This window comes from Macaca fascicularis, chromosome Y, assembly GCF_037993035.2.
Source record: "Macaca fascicularis isolate 582-1 chromosome Y, T2T-MFA8v1.1".
NCBI lineage: Eukaryota > Metazoa > Chordata > Mammalia > Primates > Cercopithecidae > Macaca > Macaca fascicularis.
The window spans coordinates 1,356,097-1,381,327 of NC_132903.1; the positions used below are offsets into that span (position 1 = coordinate 1,356,097).

The window sequence follows — 25,231 nt, forward strand, 5'->3', positions numbered from 1 at the left end:
GGGTAAATAAATGGATGGGTGACTGGATGGATGGATGGATGAATGGATGGATAAGTGGGTGGGTGAATGGATGGATGGGCAGGTACATTAATGGATGGATGCGTTAATAAATGGATGGGTGACTAGATGGATGGATGGGGGCGTGAATGGATGGGTGGATAAGTAGATGGATGAATAGATTGACAGGTAGATTGGTGACTGACTGAATGGGGAATGTATAGATAGATGGATGGATAAATAGGTGGATGGATTGGTGGATGAATGGATGGATAGATGAGTGGGTAAATGGATGGATGGGTGGGTAGATTGATGGATGGATGGATGGATGGATGGATGGATGGATGCATGGGTAGATGAATGGATGGGTGGATGGGTGGATAAATGGGTGAACAGATTGATGACTGGCTGAATGGGTGGGTGGGTGGATAGATGAATAGAGTGATGGATGGATGGATGGATGGATGGATGGATGGATGGATGGACGAACGGATGAGTGGATGGGTGGACAAACGGATGAACAGATTGACAGGTTGATGACTGGCTGAATGAGTGGGTGGGTGGATAGATGAATGGGTGAATAAAGTGACAGACACATGAGTGAGACATCCAGGTCATCTGCAGTGATGGGATGGCTTGTCTCTCCTATCTACCATCCTAGGACTCTGTATCTCCAAATGAAAGCCCCATGCTTGGTTCTAAGATCTTTGTTTGATTAAGGCCAATGCTTTTTCTTTTTTTTTTAACTTGTTTCCACAATCTCCAGTTACTCACCATAATAGGTTGAATCTCATCCCCCCAAAAGATATATCTCATCCTATCCCCTGTTGAATGAGAACTTATTTGGACATGGGGTCTTTGCAGATGTGATTAAGTGAAGGGTCTTAAGAGGAAATCATCCTGGAGTAGGGTGGGCCCTAAATCCAGTGAAACGTGTCCTTCTAAGAGACAGAGGAGGAGACACAGACACAGAGGAGGGGGCCACATGGAGACGGAGGCAGAGACTGGAGTGATGCGGCCACAAGCTCAGGTACTCCTGGAGTCCCCAGGAGCTGGGAGAGGCAGGAAGGATCCTCCCCTAGAGCCTCCAGAGGGAGCCCGATCCTGCCCACACCTTGATCTCAGACTTCTGGTCTCCAGAACTGTGAGATAAATCATGTCTGTTGTCCTAAACCCTTGAGTTTTAGGTAAATTGTTAGGGCGGCCCCAGAGCAATCACGTACCCGTGAAATGCATAATTCTATATTTCTGCAGTCCCCACCAATTCCCTTTACTTTGGTCACCAGCTGCACATTCAAATTCAGGGGTCCCGGGAAGCACTCTCTTTTCAGAACAGATGGCTAAAACTTATAGGCTCCCAGTGACCACCTTCAGGGTGAATAATTGCCTAGAATGACTCACAAGAAGTCAGGAAAACACTGTGTTTGTGATTGAAGTCTTATTATACCGAATAGCTATAAATTAAAATCAGCCAAGCTGGGCGCAGCGGCTCATGCCTGTAATCCCAACACTTTGGAAGGTCGAGGTGGGAGGATCGCTTGAGCCTAGGAGTTTGAGACCAGCCTGGCCAACAGAGCGAGATCTCGTCTCTCCAAAAAAAAAAAATTAGCCAGGGATGGTGGTGCACGTCTGTCATCCCAGTTACTCAGGACGCCGAGTTGGGAAGACTGCTTGAGCCCCAGAGGTTGAGGCTGTAGTGAGCTGTGATTGTATCCCTGTACTCCGGCCTGGGTAACAGAGTGAGACCCTGGCTCAAAAATCCATCAATCAATCAATCAATTATATGATATCTGGAAAAACAGAGACCCTGCCTCAAAGTCAATCAATTAATTCATTTAATTAAAAAATATTAGCCAAGAAAAGTGAAGTATGAGACAGTAAGACTCTGCCACAAAATTAATTATATTAAATAAGGTCAGCCAAGAAAAAAGATGCCTAAGACAGAGTGAGACCCTGTTCAAAATCAATCGATCAATCAATATCAGCCAAGAAAAGAGATGCCTAAGACATAGTGAGATCTTACCTCACAATCAATCAATGAATTGAGTTAAATAATATCAGTCAAGAAAAGAAATGGATAAGAGGGTGAGACCCTACTCAAAATCAATCAATGAATTAAATAATATCAACCAAGAAAAGAAATGGATAAGAGAGTGAGACCCTACTCAAAATCCATCAATCAATTAACTGAATTAAATAATATCAACCAAGAAAAGAAATGGATAAGAGAGTGAGACCCTACTCAAAATCAATCAATCAATTAGTTGAATTAAACAATATCAGTCAAGAAAAGAAATGGATAAGAGAGTGAGACCCTACTCAAAATCAATCAATGAATGAATTAATTAAATAATATCAGCCAAGAAAAGAGATGCTTGAAACGGAGACTCTACCTCAAAATCTATCAATCGATTAATTAAATTAAATAATATCAGCCAGGAAACAATATATGAGAGTGAGACCCTGCCTCAAAACCAATCATCGATTAATATCAGCCAAGAAAAGAGATGCGTAAGACAGCATGACACTGTGCCTCAAAATCAATCAATTAATAAGTAAATAATATCAGCCAAGAAAAGAGACGTATGAGAGACTGAGACCCTGCTCAAAACCAATCAATTAATTAAATAAATACTATCAGCCAGTAAAGAGATGTGTGAAACAGAGACCCTACCTCAAAATCAATCCATCAATCAATTGATAAGTTAAATAATTTCAGCCAAGAAAAGAGATATATGAGAGACCGAGACCCTGCTCAAAACCAACCAATTAATTAAATAAATAAATAATACCAGCCAAATAAAGAGACATGTAAAACAGAGACCCTACCTCAAAATCAATCCATCCATCAATTAATGAAGTTAAATAATATCAGCCAAGAAAAGAGATGCCTAAGACACAGGGAGTGAAAGTCAATGAATTAATTAATTTAATTCAGTAACATCCGCCAAGCAAAGAGATGTAGAAGAGAGAGTCAAGGAGGAACCGAGACCCACAGCTTCCATTGTCCTCTCCCGAAGGACTCGTGGGTTCTGTTCCCTCCTCTTGGCATCAATGTGTGATGACAGAGGTCAAGTCGTACCCACCAAGAAGCCTTATCAGAACCTCAAGTGTGTGGAGTTTTACCCGGGTCCCCACCACTTTCTGCCTCTGGCACTGAGCTTTACTCTCCAGCCCCTCCTGGAGGTTGAAACTGATACTGCATGTCCCAAGACGCCCGCCGTAAATTGCCTTGCTGGACCCTCCAGGGGGGCCAAAGCCCACTGAAGATGACCACATCTGACTAGTTTCTGTATTTTTTTTTTCTTTTTTTTAGAGATGGAGTCTTGCTATGTTACCTAGGCTAGTCCTAAATTCCTGGGCTCCAGCAATCCTTCCAAGAAAAGAGGTAGATATCTATTTGGGAATGGTTACTCTTTTTTTTTTTTTTTCTTTTTTTGAGACAGGGTCCAGCTCTGTTGCCCAGGCTGGAGTGCAGTGGCAAAATTATAGTTCACTGCAGGCTGAAACTCCTGGGCTCAAGCGATTCTCATGCCTCCACCTCCTGAGTAGCTGAGACTACAGGTGTGTGCCACCACGCCCAGCTCATATTTTCCTTTTTCTTCTTTTGTAGAGATGGGGGGGGTCTCACCATGTTGCCCACGCTGGCCTTGAACTTCTGGCCTCAAGTAATCCTCCTGCCTCGGCCTCCCAATATCAGCCAAGAAAAGAAATGGATAAGAGAGACCCTACCTCAAAATCAATCGATCAATTAATTAAGTAATATCAGCCAAGGAAAGAAGTGCTGGGATTACAGGCGTGAGACACTGCACCTGGCCAAGGGCATACTGATGTCTTCACTGCAGAAAAGCAAAGCATAAATGGCTTCAGCTGATGATAACCGCTTTGCAGGAAAATGCAAAACGCTGATATAAAAAAAAAAATGACTTGGGCTAGGGTGTGGTCTGCTGAGGAGGACAGAGAAGGGATCTGAAGCAGGGGACCGATGAGAGCTTGTGGAAGGAAGGTGAAGCTGAAGGGAGGCTGGGCTCTCGGGGCAGGGCCGAAAGTGCTTGCTGCATTTTTCAGGGGACAGATTGCAGAAATCCTCCGTGCTGGAGAAGGATGGAATGGCCGTGCGTCTAGAGGAGTCTCTGAGTCATACAGGAGCTGGTTGCGTCCAGGTAGAGCCTGTGGTTGCGTTGTGCGAGTTAAAAATCTGTTTTTATCTGTCACTTCCTCTGGCCTGCACAGCCCCTCACGCAATGGTGGAGAGAATTACCGCATTTCCCGGAGTGGAATGTTTGTTTCCTGAGTGTCCTCTGGTTCAAAGACGGACTCTGCATTTTTAGCGTCATTTGTTGTTGCTCTGGGCAAACGGGTCAAGTATCCTCACGCCTTAAATCTCCTCTGTGACTTCCGGACGGTATTCCTTAAATCTCCGTCTTTCTTCCAACATTTAGCAAGCTGAGGGCTGGAATTTTCTGGAAATTTCAGGTTGTCTTCTGAAATCGCCACCATCGGGGGCTGACATGTTCCCCCAGTCCTGGAAACCAGGAGTCTGAGATCAAGGTGTGTCAGGGAGGCACTCCCTCCAGAGGCTCTAGGGGAGGATCCTTCCTGCCCCTCTCACCTCCTGGGGGCTCCGGGCATCCCCGGGCTTGTGGCCACATTCCTCCAGTGTCTGCCTCCGTCTCCACGTGGCCTCCTCCTCTGAGTCTGTGTCTCTTCTTCCCTGTGATAAGAACACCTGTCATTGCATTTTGGGCCTATCCTAATCCAGGCAGATCTGATCTTGAGATGGTTAACAAATGAATTCTGCAAAGACCTGTTTCAAAATAAGGTCTCACTCCAGGTTCTGGCCTTTAGGATGTGGACAGATATTTCTGAGGGCCACTGTTTTTTATCCAGTTCCTTCTGGAGACTCTAAGGGAGGGTCCTTCCTGCCTCTCCCAGGTCCTGGAGGCTCCAGGCATCCCTGGGCTTGTGGCCGCATCACTCCAATGTCTGCCTCCGTCTCCACGTGGCCTCCTCCTCTGTGTCTGTGTCTCTTCTTCCCTTTAATAAGAACACCTGTCATTGCATTTTGGGCCTATCCTAATCCAGGCAGATCTGATCTTCAGATGGTTAACAAATGAATTCTGCAAAGACCTGTTTCAAAATAAGGTCTCACTCCAGGTTCTGGCCTTTAGGATGTGGACAGATATTTCTGAGGGCCACTGTTCACTACACTATAATTAAATTCAGTTTTTTTCCAGAGGCTCTAGGAGAGGATCCTTCCTGCCTCTCCCAGCTCCTGGGGGCTCCAGGCACCCCTGAGCTTGTGGCCGCAACACTCCAGTCCCTGCCTCCGTCTCCACGTGGCCTCCTCCTCTGTGTCTGTGTGTCTGTGTCTCCTGTTCTGTCTCTTAAAAGGACACCTGTCATTGCATTTCAGGTCCACCTTATTCTGGAAAGGCTGTACTGTTTTGTTTTGTTGTGTTGTGTTTGTTTTTGAGATAGAGTCTCTCTCTGTCACCAGGTTGGAGTGCAGTAGTGCGATCTTGGCTCACTGCAACCTCTGCCTTCTGCGTTCAAGCAATTCTCCTGCCTCAGCCTCTCAAGTAGCTGCGACTACAGGCAGGGACCACCACGCCCAGCTAATTGTTGTATTTTTAGTAGAGACGGTGTTGGCCAGGAAGGTCTCCATCTCTTGACCTCGCAATCCGCCCACCTCGGCCTCCCAAAGTGCTGGGATTACAGGTGTGAGCCACCACGCCTGGTTAATTTTTGTATTTTTTAGTAGAGACGAGCTTTTGCTATGTTGCCCAGGCTGGTCTCGAACTGCTGACCTCACGTGATCCCACCCGCCTCGCCCTACCAAAGTGATTGCATTATACGCGTGAGCCACCACGCCCAGCCCTTCCTGTCCAGTATGTATCTCTCCACTGTTTGTTCTCTGTGGATCCCAGCAGTCACACCTGACTCTGTTCTGCTCTCTCGACCCAAACTCATCGTCCATCCATCGTCTGACCTATGCTTCTGGACATTGCAACTGTGCAAACACTCAAGGAAGAAGAAACAGAGGTTCAGAGTGGTTGAGTCACTTACCCACAAACTGGAGGAGGGATATCCACCCAGGTCCCATCTTTCATCACGGCCAACGTTTGATCTTCCAGGCATGAGCCATGTAGCCTGAGGCTGTCTGTTGAGAAAGATACAGTCACAGTGTATCTTATAGGGTGTGCCCATAATTAACAGGACAGGTGTCCTCATGAGAAGAGGAGAAGAGGCTGGGTGCGGTGGCTCAAGTCTGTAACCCCAGCACTTTGGGAGGTTGAGGCCGGTGGATCACGAGGGTCAAGAAATCGAGACCATCCCGGCCAACATGGTGAAACCCCGTCTCTACTAAAATTACAAAAATTAGGCCAGTATGGTAGCACCACGCAGGACTAATTTTTGCATTTTTAGTAGAGATGGGGTTTCATCACGTTGACCAGGCTGGTCTCGAACTCATGACCTCAGGTGATCCACCCACCTCGGCCTCCCAAATTGTTGGGATTAGAGGGGTGAGCCCCCGTGCCCAGCCTAGTTTTACTTTTCATCTTTTTAGAGACAGAGTCTACCTCTGTCACCCAGTCTACAGTGCAATGGTGTGATCACAGCTCACTGCAGCCTTAAACTCCTGGGCTCAAGTAATCTTCCCACCTCAGCCTCCCAAGTAGCTGGGACCACAGGCACATGCCACCATGCCTGGCTAGTTTTAAATTTTTTTTTAGAAGTGGGGTCTCACTATGTTGTCCAGGCTGGTCTTGAACTCTTGGGCTTTTTCTATGTTAGCCTCCAAAAGTGCCGGTATTACATGCATGAGACAATCCAGACGTTTTCTTTTCTTTTCTTTTCTTTTTTTTTTTGAGACGGAGTCTTGCTCTGTCGCCCAGGCTGGAGTGCAATGGGGTGATCTTGGCTCACTGCAACCTCCGCCTCCTGGGTTCAAGCGATTCTCCTGCCTCGGCCTCCTGAGTAGCTGGGACTACAGGCGCCCGCCACCACGCCCGGCTAATTTTTGTATTTTTAGTAGAGACGGGGTTTCACCGTGTTAGCCAGGATGGTCTCCATCTCCTGACCTCGTGATCCGCCTGCCTCGGCCTCCCAAAGTGCTGGGATTACAGGCGTGAGCCACCGCGCCCGGCCCCAGACCTTCTTTTAAAGTACTCACCTGATTAGGTCAGGTCCACCTAGAATACGCTCCTGTTTGATTATCTGGAAGTCAGTTGACTAGAGACCTTAACTGCATCTGGAAAGTGCTGGCACCTTTGCCATAGCATCATGGGACTGATATCTCAGACTATTTTTATTTGCCTTTCATGCTCAATTCGGGGAAATTATACAGACTGGGTACACAGGAAGAAATCATGGCTATCTCCCTAAGACAAAGAATTACAGCTGCAGATACCAGAGAACTTTGTTTTTTTATTTCTGGGGTACATTCAGGAGAGGGGGATGTTTTGCTCCAAAATGTTTTACAAGTGGGGTCTCACTACACTGTCCAGGCTTAGGAGGCCAAGCATTTTCCTTCAACATTTTCCAAATTACGATAATCATCCTTTGGTGCTTGCTGGTTCTGAAGGAGTGACGATCTCCTTCTGAATTCGCTTTGTGAAATACCTTCAGGGAGCTAGCTGAGTGGCAAAGCTCCCCGGAAAAGCACACACCAATGGTATGTAAAGCAGCAGCTGCAAGAAGAATTTTAAAGAGAACCCCAAACGCTTTCGTGTCCCTAAGAAGAAGGAGACTGTACATGAAGGCAGCAAAGGGGTGTGTCTCACTGAGAAGCCTGCTTGGGTTCACAGAATGGTCCCCGTCCTGGGCACCCTGGTGTGTTTGGTCAAGTTGAGACTCATAATCATATTAATATTAGCCTTTAGGGACATCATGGCTCACACAATGCAAATGACCCCCAAATACCCATAAGCCCTCTTCTTTCCTCCCCTCCCCTCCCTTCCCCTCCCCTTCCCTTCTTTCCTCCCATCCCCTCCTCCACTCCCCTCCCCTCCCTTCCCCTCCCCTCCCCTCCTCCCGTCCCCTCCTCCCATCCCCTCCCCTCCCCTCCCCTCCCTTCCCCTCTCCTCCCCTCCCTTCTCCTCCCCTCCCCTCCTTTCCTCCCGTCCCCTCCTCCCATCCCCTCCCCTCCCCTCCCCTTCTTTCCTCCCGTCCCCTCCTCCACTCCCCTCCCCTCCCTTCTCCTCCCCTCCCTTCCCCTCCCCTCCTTTCCTCCCGTCCCCTCCTCCCATCCCCTCCCCTCCCCTCCCCTTCTTTCCTCCCGTCCCCTCCTCCACTCCCCTCCCCTCCCCTTCTTTCCTCCTGTCCCCTCCTCCACTCCCCTCCCCTCCTTTCCCCTCCCCTCCCCTTCCCTTCTTTCCTCCCATCCCCTCCTCCACTCCCCTCCCCTCCCCTCCTTTCCCCTCACCTCCCCTTCCTTTCTTTTCTCCCGTCCCCTCCTCCACTTCCCTGCCCTCCCCTCCCTTCCCCTCCCCTTCCTTCCCTTCCCCTCCACTTCCCTCCCTTCTTCTCCCTTCTTTTCTCCCGTCCTCTCCTCTACTCCCCTCCCCTCACCTTGCCTTCTTTCCTCTCCCTTCTTTTCTCCCGTCCCCTCCTCCACTCCCCTCCCCCCCCTTGCCCTCCCCTTCCTTCCCTTTCCCTCCCCTTCCCTCCCTTCCCCTGCCCTTCCTTCCCTTCCCCTCCCCTTCCCTCCCTTCCCCTCCTCTTCCCTCCCTTCCTCTCCCTTCTTTCCTCCCGTCCCCTCCTCCCCTCCCCTCCCCTCCCCTTCTTTTGAGATGGAGTCTTGCCTTGTCACCCAGGCTGTAGTGCAATGGCGCAACCTCAGCTCACTGCAACCTCCACCTCCCGGGTTCAAACCGTTCTCCTGCCTCAGCCTCCCTCAGTAGCTGGAACTACAGGCGCCCGCCACCATGCCCGGCTAATTTTTTGTATTTTTACTGAAGACAGACAGGGTTTCACCACGTTGGCCACGCTGGTCTCAAACTGCTGACCCCAGGTGATCCACCCGCCTCAGCCTCCCAAAGTGCTGGGATGACAGGCATGAGCCACCGTCCTGGAGGCTGAGTCCAAGATCGATGAGTGGGAGGTTCAGGGCCTGGTGAGGACCTGCTTCCTGGTTCACTGATGGTTCCTTCTGGCTGTGTCCTCACATGGTGGAAAGGGCGAGGGAGCCCTGTGGGGCCTGTCTTCTAAGAGCACAAATCCCACTCATGACCTAACCACCTCCTAAAAACCCCACCCTCTAATATTCTTGCAGTGGGTGAGGACAGAAGCCATTTCTCTTACTGCCTCTGAAGAGGAGGAGGAAGTAAAAGCTGAAAAACAACAGGAATGAAGTTAGTGGCAAGACCAGCCGGGTGCCACGGATGACCAGGCCTGAGGTTAAAAGATTAACCCCCCACTCGAACCACATGTGCTCTCCATCTATCACCACCCTTTCACGTGGAACCCCTTCGAGTTGTAAGCCCTTCAAAGGCCCGGGAACTCCGTCTTCGGGGAGCTCGGCTCTTAAGACTCGAGTCTGCCGACGCTCCCGGCCGAATAATAAAACCTCTTCCTTCTTTAATCCAGTGTCTGAGGAGTTTTGTCTGCGGCTCGTCCTGCTACACGGGAACTGAGTTTGCACTTGAGTCTTAGAAGGACAGAAACACGGAAGGTATAGCAACCCTCTCACACAGCCTGGTTCCTCTGAAGCCTGCCTGGGTTCACAGAACGGTACCCCTTCCCGGGGCCCCTGGTGCGTTCGCTTTCTCCTTTGTCACCTGCTGACGTTGAGAAATGCAAGATTCCTGTTGTGATGCTCTGACCCTGGATTTCCACTTTGGGGACCTGTGGCATATTTCGGACATCAGAAACACGTACTTCTCACATGGAGCCTGGCATACTTAATAAACAACAAATTATAATAAATAAATGAATAATGCGTTATAAATTATCATTATTTATTTACTGGAGACAGAGTCTCGCTCTTGTCACCCAGGCTGGAGTGCAGTGGCGTGATCTCGGCTCACTGCAACCTCCGCCTCCCGGGTTCAAGTGATTCTCCTGCCTCAGCCTCCTGAGTAGCTGGGACTACAGGCACCCACTTCCATACCTGGCTAGTTTTTTGTCTTTTTAATAGAGACGAGGTTTCACCATGCTGCCCAGGCTGGTCTTTTTTTTTTTTTTTTTTTTTTTGAGACGGAGTCTTGCTCTGTTGCCCAGGCTGGAGTGCAGTGCTGCGATCTCGGCTCACTGCAAGCTCCACCTCCCGGGTTCATGCCATTCTCCTGCCTCAGCCTCCCTAGTGGCTGGGACTACAGGTGCCTGCCACACCCCCTACTAATTTTTTTTTTTTGTATTTTTAGTGGAGATAGGGTTTCGCCATGTTAGCCAGGATGGTCTCCATCTCCTGACCTCATCATTCGCCCGTCTCGGCCTCCCAAAGTGCTGGGATTACAGGCGTGAGCCACCACGCCTGGCCCCAGGCTGGTCTTGAACTGTTGACCTTGTGATCTGCCCACCTTGGCCTCCCAAAGTGCTGGGATTACCGGCGTGAGCCACCGCACTTGGCCTCATTTATTATTTTATAGTTACATTATAAATTGTCATTTATTATTTCATAATTACATTATAAATCATTTCATAATTACATTAAATATTGTCAGTTATTTCATAATTACAGTATAGATTATCATTATTTCATGACATTATAAATTAATTTTACGATTATATTATACATTAGCATTTATTTCATAATTACATTAGATTATCATTTATTTTTAAATTACATGATAAATTATTTATTATTTCATAATTACATACATTATTTTATAATTACAAATTATCATTTGTTTCATAATCACAATACAAATTATCTTAATTTCATAATACCATTGAAAGTTGTCATTTATTATTTCATAATTACATTATGTAATGGTATGCGTTAATAACTATTAATAATACAATAATTAACAATTCAATTAATAATTAACTAGCAATGTATAATATGTAATTCTATAATTACGTCATAGAATATGATATCTAAGTTATACATAAATTATATTATTCAAGTATATTACACACAATTTGTAAGTATAGTATAGAATCCCGTTACAGGATTATATTTATATAATATAAATATATAATTATATTTCAGAATTTTATTATAGATATTTGACTCTATAATTGGAATTTAGACCCCACACCGACCCCCCTTCCTGTTTGGCTGAAGGGCGATGGCCGCAGATCCTGGCCGAGGGACGTCCCCTGGTTACCCGCAAGCAGGTGGCCGCATGGGAGCGGGGGGGGGGGGGGGGGGGGGGGGGGGGGGGAAACTGGCCTGGCGCACGCGCAGTGCAAAAGGCCGGGCTCCCGGAAGTTCCGCCTTCCAGGGCGGGGCCAGGACCAGGAGGAGAAACCCGGTGTCGCCGCGCGGCCGCTTCCGCGAGCCCTCGCGCCGGAAACGGAAATGCGTCACAGAGGGCGGGCGGCGACGGCGGTGGCGGCTTCGGAGGCGCCTCCAGGGGACGGTGGCGGCGCCGGGTGGTGAGGCCGCGCCTGTCCGGGGGTCGTCGGGGGACGGCGGGAGCTTGGGCCAGCGGCGGCGGCGGCCTGGGACGCAGGCGGAGCCCCGCGCAGGTGAGTGCCGCCCCCGGGCCTGGCGAACGCTTCGCTGGTCGGACCGGGCCCGGGGGGCCGGGGCTTGGGAGGCGGGGCTGGGGCCTGGGGGGCGGGGCCTGGGGTCTCGGAGGGGAGGGGGCTGGGGTTGGGGGGCGTGGGGTGGGCTCGGGGGGCTGAGAGCGCCGGGGGCCGTACGGGGGAACCGGGGGCTGGGGAGGTCTGCGGTCGGGGTCCGGGGGTCCCGGGAAGTAGGGGTGGGGACCGGGCCCGGGGGGCCGGGGCTTGGGAGGCGGGGCTGGGGCCTGGGGGCGGGGCCTGGGGTCTCGGAGAGGACGGGCTGGGGTTGGGGGGCGTGAGGTGGCCTCGAGGGGCTGAGAGCGCCGGGGGCCGTACGGGGGAACCGGGGGCTGGGGAGGTCTGCGGTCGGGGTCCGGGGGTCCCGGGAAGTAGGGGTGGGGGCTGGGCCCGGGGGGCCGGGGCTTGGGAGGCGGGGCTGGGGCCTGGGGGGCGGGGCCTGGGGTCTCGGAGGGGAGGGGCTGGGGTTGGGGGGCGTGGGGTGGGCTCGGGGGCTGAGAGCGCCGGGGGCCGTACGGGGGAACCGGGGGCTGGGGAGGTCTGCGGTCTGGGTCCGGGGGTCCCGGGAAGTAGGGGTGGGGGCTGGAGCGGTTCCGGGGACTCCACCGAGGGAGCTGAGGCCTGGAGCGGTCTCGGAGGGCTGGGAGCTCGGGGGACCGGTTGGGGGGTCCCCAGGGTTCGGCGAGCGGGAGACTGGGAGGCCTGGGACTAGCGGACGTGGCGCAGCGGTCGCTCCCAGGTCTACACTGGGAAGCCAAGGGCTGTCCGGGGGTTTCGGAGGCGGGGGCTTTGGGGCTCATCCAGGAGTGCGGTGACCGAGGGGCGGGGGGTACCGAGTGGCCGAGGGCCTGAGAATGCGTGGGGCCTTTCCGGGGGTGCCAGGGGCAGCCCGAGGCTATGCTGGGGGGCTGCGGTAGGTGGGAAGACCAGGGGCAGTGCCGGGTACTGGGGGTTGGGCAGCCAGGTGTACCGGGGTGGTCGGGGGGCGCTGGAGGCCACCGTGGGGAGGGTTCCTAGGTGGTGCAATTGCTGGGGCCGCCTGGGTTCTAGGGGGAGGGTTCCCTGGTCTCTGCCCAGGCTGGAGCCCCTCCCTTGTGCCCCACTGACCTTTTCTGGTAGCTTTTCTACCCTCCCTCCCTCTTTCGCGCCTCCCACCTCGGGCTTGGGCGAGGAGGCCGTGTCCTGGGCCTGGCAGGAGGCCTCCAGGTGGATGTGGTGGGCGGCCGGGCCAGAGGCGGTCACCTGGGATGTTCAGGTTTCTGTGAGTGAAGCTTCCTCTGCTTGGAGCTGGCCGTCAGGAAGTGGCTGCCCGTCAGCTCCGTAGGGAACAGGTGTGGGTTAAAGAAGGTGGGTGGGTGGAGGAAGAAGGCACAGATGGGGGACTCTGGCCCCCAGCTTTTGGAAAGTTCCTTGTACTTTCTGGCTTTGAGTGGGTTAAAGCTGGGATACGTCTGGCCTTCGTGGAGATTACTAGGGTTCATGGTTCTGGATTGTTTTTGTAGCCGGAGACTTCCTGTTTTATCAGTGCAAGTACAGGGCCGCCGCCCCCTCCACAGCGCCCTTCCAGATGCCTGCAGCTGTGCTCTCCCTGGCCCCTTCCCTTCCCTCCAGTGTCTTTCTGCACTTTCCCGTGGAGCTAGGCGTTTGTAGCTTCCCCGTCCCTACTTGACCTGCATGAGGGGTCTGGTCGCGCTCAGCTTCCTATTCTGCAGGCCTTGGGAGCTGCTGGGTGCTGGATGTAGGGTGTCGGGCAGTGCTGGCCGAGGCTTTGACACTAACCTGTTCTTTATCAGCTCGGCTTTTTCCCCTTTAGTGTACTCTTAATGATTTTAAAGAGTAAAAAACTCCGTCGAGATGGCTTTTAACAAAGGAGAAACCGGTCTCTGGCACGGCAGAGAGACACTGCCGTTGCTCTTCTCCGAGTCCCAGAGTGCCGGCTGGTGCGGCCCCTCCTCCTTGGCGGGGGAGCCGGTGGGGCCGACGCTGACCGTCTGCATCTTCTGTTTCAGGCCCAAGGTCCCGGAGGCTATGGCAGCGGCTACCATCGTGCACGACACGTCTGAGGCCGTGGAGCTCTGCCCCGCGTACGGCTTGTACCTGAAGCCCATCACCAAGATGACCATCAGCGTGGCGCTCCCGCAGCTGAAGCAGCCGGGGAAGTCCATCTCCAACTGGGAGGTGATGGAGAGGCTGAAGGGCATGGTGCACAACCACCAGTTCTCCACGCTGCGTATTTCCAAGAGCACCATGGACTTCATCCGCTTCGAGGGGGAGGTGGAGAACAAGAGCCTGGTCAAGTCTTTCCTGGCCTGCCTGGACGGCAAGACCATCAAGCTCAGCGGCTTCTCCGACATCCTGAAGGTGCGCGCGGCCGAGTTCAAGATCGACTTCCCCACCCGCCACGACTGGGACTCCTTCTTCCGCGACGCCAAGGACATGAACGAGACCCTGCCGGGGGAGCGGCCGGACACCATCCACCTGGAGGGGCTGCCCTGCAAGTGGTTCGCCCTGAAGGAGTCGGGCTCCGAGAAGCCCAGCGAGGACGTCCTGGTCAAGGTGTTTGAGAAGTTCGGGGAGATCCGGAATGTGGACATCCCCATGCTGGACCCCTACCGCGAGGAGATGACGGGCCGCAACTTCCACACCTTCAGTTTCGGGGGGCACTTGAACTTCGAGGCCTACGTGCAGTACCGCGAGTACGTGGGCTTCATCCAGGCCATGAGCGCCCTGCGCGGGATGAAACTCATGTACAAGGGCGAGGACGGCAAGGCCGTGGCCTGCAACATCAAGGTGAGCCCTGGGCGCCGAGACCCACGCGCTTCCTCCCTCGGGCGGCTTCCTTCCAGCAGGGTCAGTAGATCGCTCCCAGCCACACCGCTTAGGCTGTGGGGACCTCCCCTGAGTAAAACGACAGCAACAGCCCCGTTCCCGTCGAATTTCAGGGACACAGGCGTGAGGTCGAGTAGGGGGTCCGTGCTGTGGTTTTGGAAATTCGGTATCTGAAGGAAGATGTCTAGTAGGTGAGGGTTGGACCCTCAGGAACTGTGACGGGGATTTGAACCGTATCAGAACCAAGAGAACCTGGCCTTCCCAGAATGCTCCTTGAAACTAGGGATTAACGTTCCCTTAAGCCTCATGCGCTGTTTGTTTGTTTTTGAGACAGAGTATCGATCTGTCACCCAGGCTGGAGTGCAGTGGCACGATCTCTGCTCACTGCAACCTCCGCCTCCTGGGTCCGAGCGATTCTCCTGCCTCAGCCTCCCGAGTAGCTGGGACTACAGACACGTGCCACCACGTCTGGCTAATTTTTATATTTTTAGTAGAGACAGGGTTTTGCCGTATTGGCCAGGCCGGTCTCGAACTCCCGACTGTGTGATCTGCCCGCCTGGGCCTCCCAAAGTACTGGGATGACAGGCGTGAGCCACCGTGCCCGGCCTTGCCTCATGTATTTCGACCCGTGTTGGCTTCACGGTGACAAATGAACCAGCCTCCTGGAGGAGGTTTTGTGGCCTTAAGATGTGCCCCGTGGGCGTGGGCAGGAGGCCCCGGGGTGGCTCTGGCCACAGGAGATGGTGGAGCCGGGTAGCGGAAGGGGAACCGTGTCTTGCCGCGGTGGCGCGTCACTTGTGTCCAGTAAGTGGCGAGGGGTAGTTGGTGTTCCTTGTAACTCTGTGGGATGAGCTAGGTCTTGAGCTACTGATGGTGACTTGGAGGGAGTGGTTTGGCTTCTGGGCCCCACTGTCTGGGTCTGCACCGGACGTGAGTGGTGAGCGGGAGCTCAGGCTCTGAGGACTTGGCCCTGTGGCCCGGGAGAGGGAGAGGGCGCCTGGCCGTGTGTCTGGGGGGCTTTGGGGGAAGGCCGTCTCACACTGTTTTTTGCTTTTAAAGGTTTCTTTTGATTCGACCAAACACCTGAGTGATGCGTCAATTAAGAAGCGGCAGCTGGAGAGGCAGAAGCTTCAGGAACTGGAGCAGCAAAGAGAAGAACAGAAGCGCAGAGAGAAGGAAGCGGAGGAGAGGCAGCGAGCGGAGGAAAGGTACCTTCTGCGGGAGGGGCCCTCGGCGCTGGTGTCCGGCACCTGGGAGTGTGCGCAGACTCGTGTGCGTGTGTATGCATGTATTCCTGTGTGGGTGTGTGCGTGCTTGTGAGCTTGTGTGTACCTGTGTGCGTGGAGGCATGTGTGCCTGTGAACCGGTGTGTGTGCTTTGTATGTACGTATGTGTGCCCGTGTGTGTGCCTGTGCGTCTGTGCACCTGTGCCTGTGTGTGTGCATGCGTGCCTGTGAGTGCCTGCGTGCATGTGTGCCTCTCTGTGCGTCTGTGCCCGCGTGTGCCCACGTGTGTGTGCATGTGTCTGTGAGCTCGTATGTGTACCTTTGTGCATGTGTGCCCATGTGGGTGTGCCTCTGCATCTGTGCACATGTGCCTGTAAGCTCCTGTGTACCTGTGTGCACGTGTGTGTACCGGTGTGCATATGTACGCATGTGTGCTGTGTGTGTGCCTCTGCATCTGTGCCCATGTGCCTGTGTGTGTGTGCATGTGTGTGAGCTCGTGTGTGTACCTGTGTGCATATGTATGCATGTGTGCTCATGTGTGTGTGCCTCTGCATCTGTGCACATGTGCCTGTGTGTGTGCATGTGTGTGAGCTCGTGTGTGTACCTGTGTGCATATGTGTGCATGTGTGCCCATGTGTGTGCCTCTGCATCTGTGCGCACGTGCCTGTGTGTGTGTGCATGTGTGTGAGCTCGTGTGTGTACCTGCGTGCATATGTACGCATGTGTGCCCATGTGTGTGCCTCTGCATCTGTGCGCACGTGCCTGTGTGTGTGTGCATGTGTGTGAGCTCGTGTGTGTACCTGCGTGCATATGTACGCATGTGTGCCCATGTGTGTGCCTCTGCATCTGTGCGCACGTGCCTGTGTGTGTGTGCATGTGTGTGAGCTCGTGTGTGCACCTGCGTGCATATGTACGCATGTGTGCCCATGTGTGTGCCTCTGCATCTGTGCCCATGTGCCTGTGTGTGCATGTGTGAGCTCGTGTGTGTACCTGCGTGCATATGTACGCGTGTGTGCCTCTGCATCTGTGCCCATGTGCCTGTGTGTGTGTTCATGTGTGTGAGCTCGTGTGTGTACCTGTGTGCATATGTACGCGTGTGTGCCTCTGCATCTGTGCACACGTGCCTGTGTGTGTGCATGTGTGTGAGCTCATGTGTGTACCTGTGTGCATATGTACGCGTGTGTGCCATGTGTGTGCCTCTGCATCTGCACACGTGCCTGTGTGTGTGCATGTGTGTGAGCTCGTGTGTGTACCTGTGTGCATATGTACGCATGTGTGCCCACGTGTGTGTGCCTCTGTGTCTGCACACGTGCCTGTGTGTGCATGCATGCCTGTGAGCTCGTGTGTGTACCTGTGTGCATATGTACGCATGTGTGCCGTGTGTGCCTCTGTGTCTGCACACGTGCCTGTGTGTGCATGCATGCCTGTGAGCTCGTGTGCGTACCTGTGTATGTACGCGTGTTTGCCCCGGTGTGTGCCTTTGCATGTGTGCACACATGTGTCTATGTGTGTGTGCATGCATGCCTGTGAGCTCGTGTGTGTACCTGTGTATGTATGCGTGTTTGCCCCGGTGTGTGCCTTTGCATGTGTGCACACGTGTCTATGTGTGTGTGCATGCGTTCCTGTGAGCTCACGTACCTGTGTGCATGTGTGTACCTGTGTGCGTATGTACGCATGCGTGCCCTCGTGTGTGTGCTCCTCTGCATCTGTGCACACAGCACACATATGCCTATGTGCATGCTTGTGTGCCTGTGACCGTGTGTGTGTACTTGTGTGTGTGTGCACGTAGGGGTGTGTGTGCGTGCCTGTGGGTGCGCAGCTGTGCACGTGAGGACCTGCGTGAGTGGCTGTTTGAGACGCAAACAGCCACTGTTTCTGTTCGTTTTCCTGTCGTACATCATGGTCTGACGTGATCTCTGTCGGTTCCCAGGACCACGCCTTTCCCGAAGGGCCACCTCTTCTCCCTCCACACGCTGTTCACATATCCCACTGAAACAAGCAGAATGCCTTAGCCGTTTGCAAGTTTGCGTTTAGGTTGAGGCTACGTTTACAAAATGAGGTAGAGGGTTGATGGTGATGGCCAGATTTAAAACAAAAAACCATAGGATAAAAACCCAGTTTCGCTTAAAAGGCCTTTAAAGCAATGGCCTGAGTTGTTCACTGCGGTTGGGGTACCAAAGACCACCTCAGGTCAGTCTTTGTAGCCCTTTTCATCTTCTTAGCATTGCAGGAGGGAACCAACAACTTGCCGTGAATCCCGTGAGGCGGATTCCTCGTTGTCCTCCTCCATCCCTCCTGCTGTGCTGTCTTAGTGAGGCGGACTCCTCCTCCTCCTCCCCCTCCTCCACCCCCTCCCCCCTCCTTCTCCTCCACCCCCTCCTCCTCCTCCCCCCCTCCCCCCCTCCTCCCCCTCCTCCTCCTCCCCCCCTCCTCCTCCCCTCTCCTCCTCCTCCCCCCTCCTCCTCCACCCCCTCCTCCTCCTCCCCCCCTCCTCCCCCCTCCTCCTCCCCCTCCTCCTCCCCCCTCCTCCTCCTCCCCCTCCTCCCCCTCCTCCCCCCACCAGGCTGTGCCCTCCGAGGACTTTAGTGCGTCCTGCACGTCTGTTGCGCTTCATGTCGCCGATACCGAGTCTGGGATGTGTTGGACTTGACTGGGGGCCTCCTGGACAGCCTCCGGTGGGACCGAGTTGGTCCGTTGTGTTTCCGTTTCTCACTGCTTTATGTGACACTGGTGCCAGTGTGTTGATGTGTGTGGCGGGTGATGTTTGCACGAGAGTCCCGGCACTGAACTCCTGGGAACAGGGCCATCCTGCCCTTGGTGTTCTTTATATAGCCCCCGTTGCCTCCCCAGGGGAGAGTGGGCTGAGGCCTCCTTAGATGAGGCAGGTGCAGCATGTAAGCGAGTGGCCGTGAATGGGCTGGGGGGGCCCAGGTCAGCCGTCAGGAGCCCCAGGACCCAAGGCAGGAAGTACACAGAGGCAGACACCCTGGGAGAACTGGACGTGCTGCTGTGTCGCCATCCTGGGAGAGGGCGGTTCGGATGTGGGGTTGAGTCAGGGTGCCCTGTGTCAGCCGCTGTCAGGCCGACCGGGACAGCCGGGGTGGGAGACCGTCCTGGGACATTACAGGGACTCTTCCGGGGTCAGACACAGCCCAGGCCTGGCTGAATGTGCCTGTCCACGTTCTGGAAGTGGGGAATGGGACTCAGAGCCTCGGACCTCTCAGTCTTGCAGGACAGTCCCCACAACATTTCAGAAAGCAGCTTGGGGGTGAGGAGAAGCTGCGTCCTTGATCTTTCCCTGAGGAGAGATGGGCGTCGGAGAAGTGAAGTGGGCCTCTGCAGGGAAAAGGCCCCGTCCACCTGGCCAGACCGCAGAGGGCTTGGGGGATGCGGGGCCAGGCCATGAGCTTCTCCACAGCAGGACAGGGTGGCTGGAGCCCCGGGGGAGGGCCGGCCCGTCGTCAGAGTTGGCGGGGAGGGCTCCAGGGTGGCCGGTGGAGCTGTCCTTCCCCACGCAGGGCCGTACTCGCCCCTGCTGCCCCCCCGTCATTCCTCAGAGGCTGAGCATGAGAGGAGGCCCAGGGCAGCCTCCGGGTTTCTCTCTGGTGGGTGGAAATGAGGCGTGTGTGTTTGGCCCTCACAGGTGACTTGGAGCTTGATGAGTGCCGTCCTCTGAAAGCTGCCCAGCCTTGAGGCGTCGGTGTGAGTCCCGCCTAAGGGCGTGCTATGTGCTGGGCTGCCCTGAGCCGTCCTCTGAGCTCGTGGGGCGGTGACAGCTCACAGGACAGTTAAACCTTCAGCACATGGAACTGCTTGAGGACCTTCATACCCCGGCCGGAGACCGTGTGGATCACTGCCTGGCCGTCGGCACCTGGCCCGGCTCCCTTCTTGGGGCGGTGGAGAGCGGGACGCCTTTTCTCCCGGCCTGCTTCTCCTCATCCCTGTGTCTCCTCTCACCTTGGTGTCTCCTCTCGCCTTGGTGTCTCCTCTCGCCTTGGTGTCTCCTCTCGCCCTGGTGTCTCCTCTCGCCCTGGTGTCTCCTCTCGCCTTGGTGTCTCCTCTCCCCTTGGTGTCTCCTCTCCCCTTGGTGTCTCCTCTCCCCTTGGTGTCTCCTCTCACCCTGGTGTCTCCTCTCACCCTGGTGTCTCCTCTCCCCTTGGTGTCTCCTCTCCCCTTGGTGTCTCCTCTCCCCTTGGTGTCTCCTCTCCCCTTGGTGTCTCCTCTCACCCTGGTGTCTCCTCTCACCCTGGTGTCTCCTCTCCCCTTGGTGTCTCCTCTCCCCTTGGTGTCTCCTCTCCCCTTGGTGTCTCCTCTCCCCTTGGTGTCTCCTCTCACCCTGGTGTCTCCTCTCCCCTTGGTGTCTCCTCTCCCCTTGGTGTCTCCTCTCCCCTTGGTGTCTCCTCTCACCCTGGTGTCTCCTCTCACCCTGGTGTCTCCTCTCCCCTTGGTGTCTCCTCTCCCCTTGGTGTCTCCTCTCCCCTTGGTGTCTCCTCTCCCCTTGGTGTCTCCTCTCCCCTTGGTGTCTCCTCTCACCCTGGTGTCTCCTCTCCCCTTGGTGTCTCCTCTCCCCTTGGTGTCTCCTCTCACCCTGGTGTCTCCTCTCACCCTGGTGTCTCCTCTCCCCTTGGTGTCTCCTCTCCCCTTGGTGTCTCCTCTCCCCTTGGTGTCTCCTCTCCCCTTGGTGTCTCTGCGGGTCTACGTCATCCCGTCAGGCCTGCTCAGGTTCCTCGGTGCTGCTTAGAGCTGCACATGGGGCTTCCAGGCCACTCTTCTTCTTCTTTTTTTTTTTTTTGTTGAGACGGAGTCTCGCTCTGTCACCAGGCTGGAGCGCAGTGGTGCAATCTCAGCTCTCTGCAAGCTCCACCTCCTGGGTTCAAGCGATTCTTCTCATTCTTCTGCCTCAGCCTCCCAAGCAGCTGGGATTACAGGTGCCGGTCACTATGTCCAGCTAATTTTTGTATTTTTAGTAGAGACGGGGTTTCACCGTGTTGGCCAGGATGGTCTTAATCTTTGTGATCTGCCCGCCTCGGCTTCCCAAAGTGCTGGGATTATAGGTGTGAGCCACTGTGCCCGGCCCGGGCCACTCTTACCAGGTCTTGCTGTGTTTCGTCACCGCTGGGCTGCTGGGGCAGGGGTCCCTGCCCGTCCAGCTGTGTGTGTGGTCGCCGCCCTGCTTGTTGAGGTCATGGGTGATCGTCACCCAAAGAAGTGCTGGCGTTGAGTGCAATCGGATGAAGCCACGTGCCCCTCCCCTGGGAAGGGCCCCTCCTGCCCTGCTCCCTCGACGCCCTCTCCACAGCCCCAGGCAGCCGGGCTGGCGGTTTTGTGCCATCGTGGGTGGGGCCTTTGTAGAATTTCACAGAACGGGGATCTGTGCGGTCTGTTGTCTTCAAGGCTGCATTGTCCACTTGGCTCTGGTGCAGGGCTCTGCACGGCGCGTGTCCCTCCTCCTCCTCCTCCCTGGTGCCTGGGGCCGCCTCCCTGGTGTGCGCGCATGCTGGCCTTCACTGGTGATTGTTAGAAAGCTTTCCTGTGCAGCTGGAACCTGCTTCCTGGGGCCCCTGCCGTTTGTGCTCAGTGCTGTCCTCTGGACGCATGCACCAGCCGAAGCCGGGCGCCTTACGTGGTTTGGTGGCCATCTGCGTCCTCTACCATGCCTGTTTCCGCATTGGGGCGCTGGCCTTTCCTCGGTGGCGGCCACAGATGCTGCACCCCAAGGATCTTCCGCAGTTTCTTGAGTTGTTGCTGATGCTCTTTCCACCGTCCGTCCGTCCGTCTTTCCCCTGGCTGGGGGCGTGGCTTTTGATGTGGTCGATCCGCTGGTCGTTTTCTTGGTGGTTTCAGGGTTGGGTCACGCTTAGCAGGGTGGTGTGTTGGAAGGTCACGGAGGTCCTCGCCCGGCTCACTCCTTCCACCTCTCGGGCTGCTTTGAGTCAGCCGAGGTCCACTTTGGGATTAATAGTTAAATGCTTAATCGTTGGACTGTGGCCTTTTCCCCCTTGTGTGAAAAGCCACTTGTATGGTGTATCATGTGTTGGCTACAGCTGCTATCGGTGACAAACCCCCGGTGTGTTCCATGCAGGAAACAGAAGGAGCTGGAAGAGCTGGAGCGAGAGAGGAAAAGAGAAGAGAAGCTTCGCAAGAGGGAGCAGAAGCAGAGGGACCGCGAGCTGCGCCGGAATCAGAAGAAGCTGGAGAAGCTGCAGGCGGAGGAGCAGAAGCAGCTGCAGGAGAAGATCAAGCTGGAGGAGCGCAAGCTGCTGCTGGCCCAGAGGAACCTGCAGTCCATCCGGCTCATCGCCGAGCTGCTCAGCAGAGCCAAGGTACCCGGGGGCTCCCTCTGCCGCCGCCAGCCGCACCCGGGCTGCCCTCGGTGCCCTCCCCTGAAACGCGGGTGGTGTCACGGCGCCGTTTCCCCGCTGGCCGCAGCTGTACCCACAAAACCAGCTTTAGTGCCGAGGATGGCGGCTCCTGCCCGGTAGGGTGTAGCACTTGTCTGTCGTTCCCGATGATTTCAGAGCTGTGACAGTTTCCTTTTGCAAAGCTGGTGCATTCAGGTTCCCCGAGCAGGCTGGCAGCCTCCCGGGGGCTGGGGCAGAGGTTCTCTGTTTCCTTTGGGTCCGGGCAGTGGCGGAGAGTGCAGGGGGCCGCTCTCTCTGGCCCGTGCCTCCGTGTGTGGTCAGCTGGCCTGGCTGTGACCTCACCAGTGGCCCAGAGCAGAGGGGCAAGGTGGGCTGGGTGGAGGGCCGAGCACGCAGAGGGGCCTGCCGTGGGCCCGGGGCCCTCCTCCGCCTGTGAACCTGGCAGGTCTCACCAGCGCCGGTACTGACGACCCCCTCAGCACCAAGAGCCTCCTTGCTCCTCCTGCAGGCACGACTGGTAACTCCCATGAGCCCGGGGCCAGGGCCCAGAGACAGACAGACCTCCCCAGGACAGACGTCCCCAGCACGCTCCTTGTCCTCAGGAGGGCTGCGTCCCCCTGGAGTCCAGCGCGGGGCGACCCCATAACCTGTTGTCTGATTACAGTTGTGATAAGTCCCCGGGAAGGAGCATGACAAGAGGCTGAGACATGTGGCAGCCCAGTCCTTACCTCATGGTGAATATTGAAGACACTAACCCAGGCTAGGCCAGGCTCGCCCCGCGGCGGCGGCGGCGGCAGAGGCGGCGTGTGTCTGCGGCGTCATTTCAGCTCCCTGCTGCCGGCGGCCGCTTGTGACCTAACTCCAGGCCCCTGCGTGCAACGTACCGGGGCTCCCGGCAAGGCCCGGCTCTGCCCGAGAGGCCCGCCCCGGGGCTGTGCCGGGTCGCTTTGCCAAGGGGTTTCCTTCTCACTCAGACGCATGATGGCCCCAGGTGTGGCCGAGGGAGCCGAGGGATGGACGGGCTGGACCTGGCTCGCAGTAGGAGACGCCCCCCGCCCCAGGGCTGGAGTCCAGCCAGGCCGCTGATCCTGCATCCCCAGACCATGGGGCCTCCAAACACCGTCCCAGCTCCTCTCCCAGTGTCCGGCCGGGCTCAGGGGTCGGGCTCAGCCGCGCTTTCCTCTTCCCCGCAGGCCGTGAAGCTACAGGAGCAGGAGCAGAAGGAGGAGAAGCTGCGGCTGCAGCAGCAGGAGGAGCGGCGGCGGCTGCAGGAGGCCGAGCTGCGGCGCGTGGAGGAGGAGAAGGAGCGCGCGCTGGGCCTGCAGCGGAAGGAGCGGGAGCTGCGCGAGCGGCTGCTGAGCATCCTGCTGAGCAAGAAGCCGGACGACGCCCACGCGCACGACGAGCTGGGCGTGGCGCACGCCGACCTGCTGCAGCCGGTCCTGGACATCCTGCAGACCGTGTCGTCCGGCTGCGTGAGCGCCGCCGCGCTGCACCCCCTCGGGGGCCAGCTCCCCGCCGGTGCCCCCAAGGAGACCGCGGCCCAGCCGGAGGCCGACGGCGCTCCCCAAAGCGTGAACGGCAGCGTGGCCGAGGAGGCCCCGTGCAGGGAGGGTCAGAGCGGCTGCCGCGCGGCCCCCGAGGACGGCTCTCCGGAGAAGAGGTGCCCCGGCGGCGTCCTCTCCTGCATTCCCGACAACACCCAGCAGCCCAAGGGCCTCCCTGCCTGCGAGCAGAACGTCTCCAAAAAGGACACCCGGTCGGAACAGGACAAGTGCAACCGGGAGCCCAGCAAGGGCCGGGGCCGGGCCGGCGGAGACGGGCTGGATGAGCGGCACAAGCGGGAGAGGAGCCGGGCCAGGCGGGCGGGCAGCAGGGAGGACGACGGGCGGCCGCGCAAGGAGCGGCGGCCCCACAAGAAGCACGCCTCCAAGGATGACAGCCCCCGCCGGCGCAGCGCCAGCCCGGACCACGCCCGGTCCCGGAGGTCCCACAGCAGAGACAGGCACCGGAGGGAGCGCAGCCGGGAGCGGAAGGGCAGCGCCGGCAGGAAGCACAGCCGCCACCGCCGCCGGAGCGAGCGCTCGCGCTCCCGGTCCCCGAGCAAGCACCGCAGTACCTGGAACAGGTAATGACGGGCGCGGCCTCCCCATGGCCTGTCCGGGAAAGACCAGGACCTGCTCCAGCGTCCTGGCCGCTCCTTGGCCGCTGTCCGTCCACCCCCTGCAAAGCTAAGACCCTCCCGCAGCCAAGAAGGTCCAAGGAGCCCGCTGGCAAAGAAGGAAGACACCACGCTTTAGACATCCATCTTTCTTCACTCACCGCAGCGTACTTGGCACTTCAGTTTCAAACACGTAGCCCTCGAAAACTTGATCCGATAGCTTTAATACGGCCAGTCCTCTCTCAGTCAGGAAAAGCGCACGGACGGACTGTGGTGAGAAGGGCAGAGCTGCCGCATGACTTCCTCCCCACGCGGGGAGCTCTGTGTCTGCTTGGCGACCTCCCCGCGTGCACGGCCCAGGAGGTGCACCTGACGCAGCAGGGGAGACTCCTCAAAGGTGTGGACCACCGGAGTCACACGGCACTAGAAAGAAAAGAAAAAGCGTTGCCCTGGTGATTTCTCCCTCCCCCTCCCCAGTTTGTAACTTTAACTGATCGGGAAATGCAGGTTGGGTGGGATATGCCGAAACGTGATGCTGACGTGGAGTCACGGGTGAGGAAGGTACAAGTCCTTTGAGATCAAAACCCAAACGGGCCATTCTTTTTAAGGTGTCGGTGTGCGGGGAGTGGTCCCCAATGGTCTGAGGCTCCTTAACTTCCAAAACATTCACTTTTTACAACTTCAAGGAATTACGCATAAAAAAGGGTGGTGAAAAAGCTTTGGTTTCTAGTAAAGGTTAGTGCGTGTGGTTTTTTTAAGAAGCTGTTTTGCTAAATTATTTTTACTTGGAATGTTTCAAACAGATTTCAGGCTGCAAACTTGTTAAGTTTTATAATCATTCGCTTCTCCAAGTGAAGCTCAGAAGTACTTAAAAATAGCTGTAACGTTCGCGTTAGGAAAGATGGTGTTTATTCCAGTTTGCATTTTTATGGTGAAATAAAATCCTTTTCCAATGAACT

The 25,231-nt window shown here is 55.6% G+C and overlaps 1 protein-coding gene across 6 annotated transcripts; it reads left to right on the forward strand.

The window, feature by feature from the left end:
- The first annotated feature begins 11,520 nt into the window (after positions 1-11,520).
- LOC141409495 (A-kinase anchor protein 17A) lies at positions 11,521-25,231 on the forward strand. Of its 6 annotated transcripts, XR_012430435.1 has the most exons (6): positions 12,191-13,014; positions 13,704-14,484; positions 15,583-15,731; positions 21,832-22,072; positions 22,776-22,845; positions 23,305-23,371. XR_012430435.1 is itself a non-coding variant. In XM_074030399.1 (5 exons), exons 2-5 carry the CDS (start codon positions 13,723-13,725, stop codon positions 24,241-24,243), a joined length of 2,091 nt encoding a protein of 696 aa, XP_073886500.1. In that variant the 5' UTR covers positions 11,521-11,637; positions 13,704-13,722; the 3' UTR covers positions 24,244-25,231. The 6 variants fall into 6 exon arrangements, 5 of the variants coding, with proteins under 5 accessions (XP_073886500.1, XP_073886501.1, XP_073886498.1 ...); XM_074030399.1 differs by lacking the exons at positions 12,191-13,014; positions 22,776-22,845 and adding an exon at positions 11,521-11,637 and having other exon boundaries at positions 23,305-25,231; XM_074030400.1 differs by lacking the exon at positions 22,776-22,845 and having other exon boundaries at positions 12,191-13,025; positions 23,305-25,231.

Bases quoted from the DNA above. Each gene is read 5' to 3' on its own strand.
- LOC141409495 (XM_074030397.1), top strand. From the start codon at position 12,905: ATGTGGTGGGCGGCCGGGCCAGAGGCGGTCACCTGGGATGTTCAGGTT. The intron at 14,485-15,582 runs GTGAGCCCTGGG...TTGCTTTTAAAG, and splicing joins CCGTGGCCTGCAACATCAAG to GTTTCTTTTGATTCGACCAA. The intron at 22,073-23,304 runs GTACCCGGGGGC...TCTTCCCCGCAG, and splicing joins AGCTGCTCAGCAGAGCCAAG to GCCGTGAAGCTACAGGAGCA.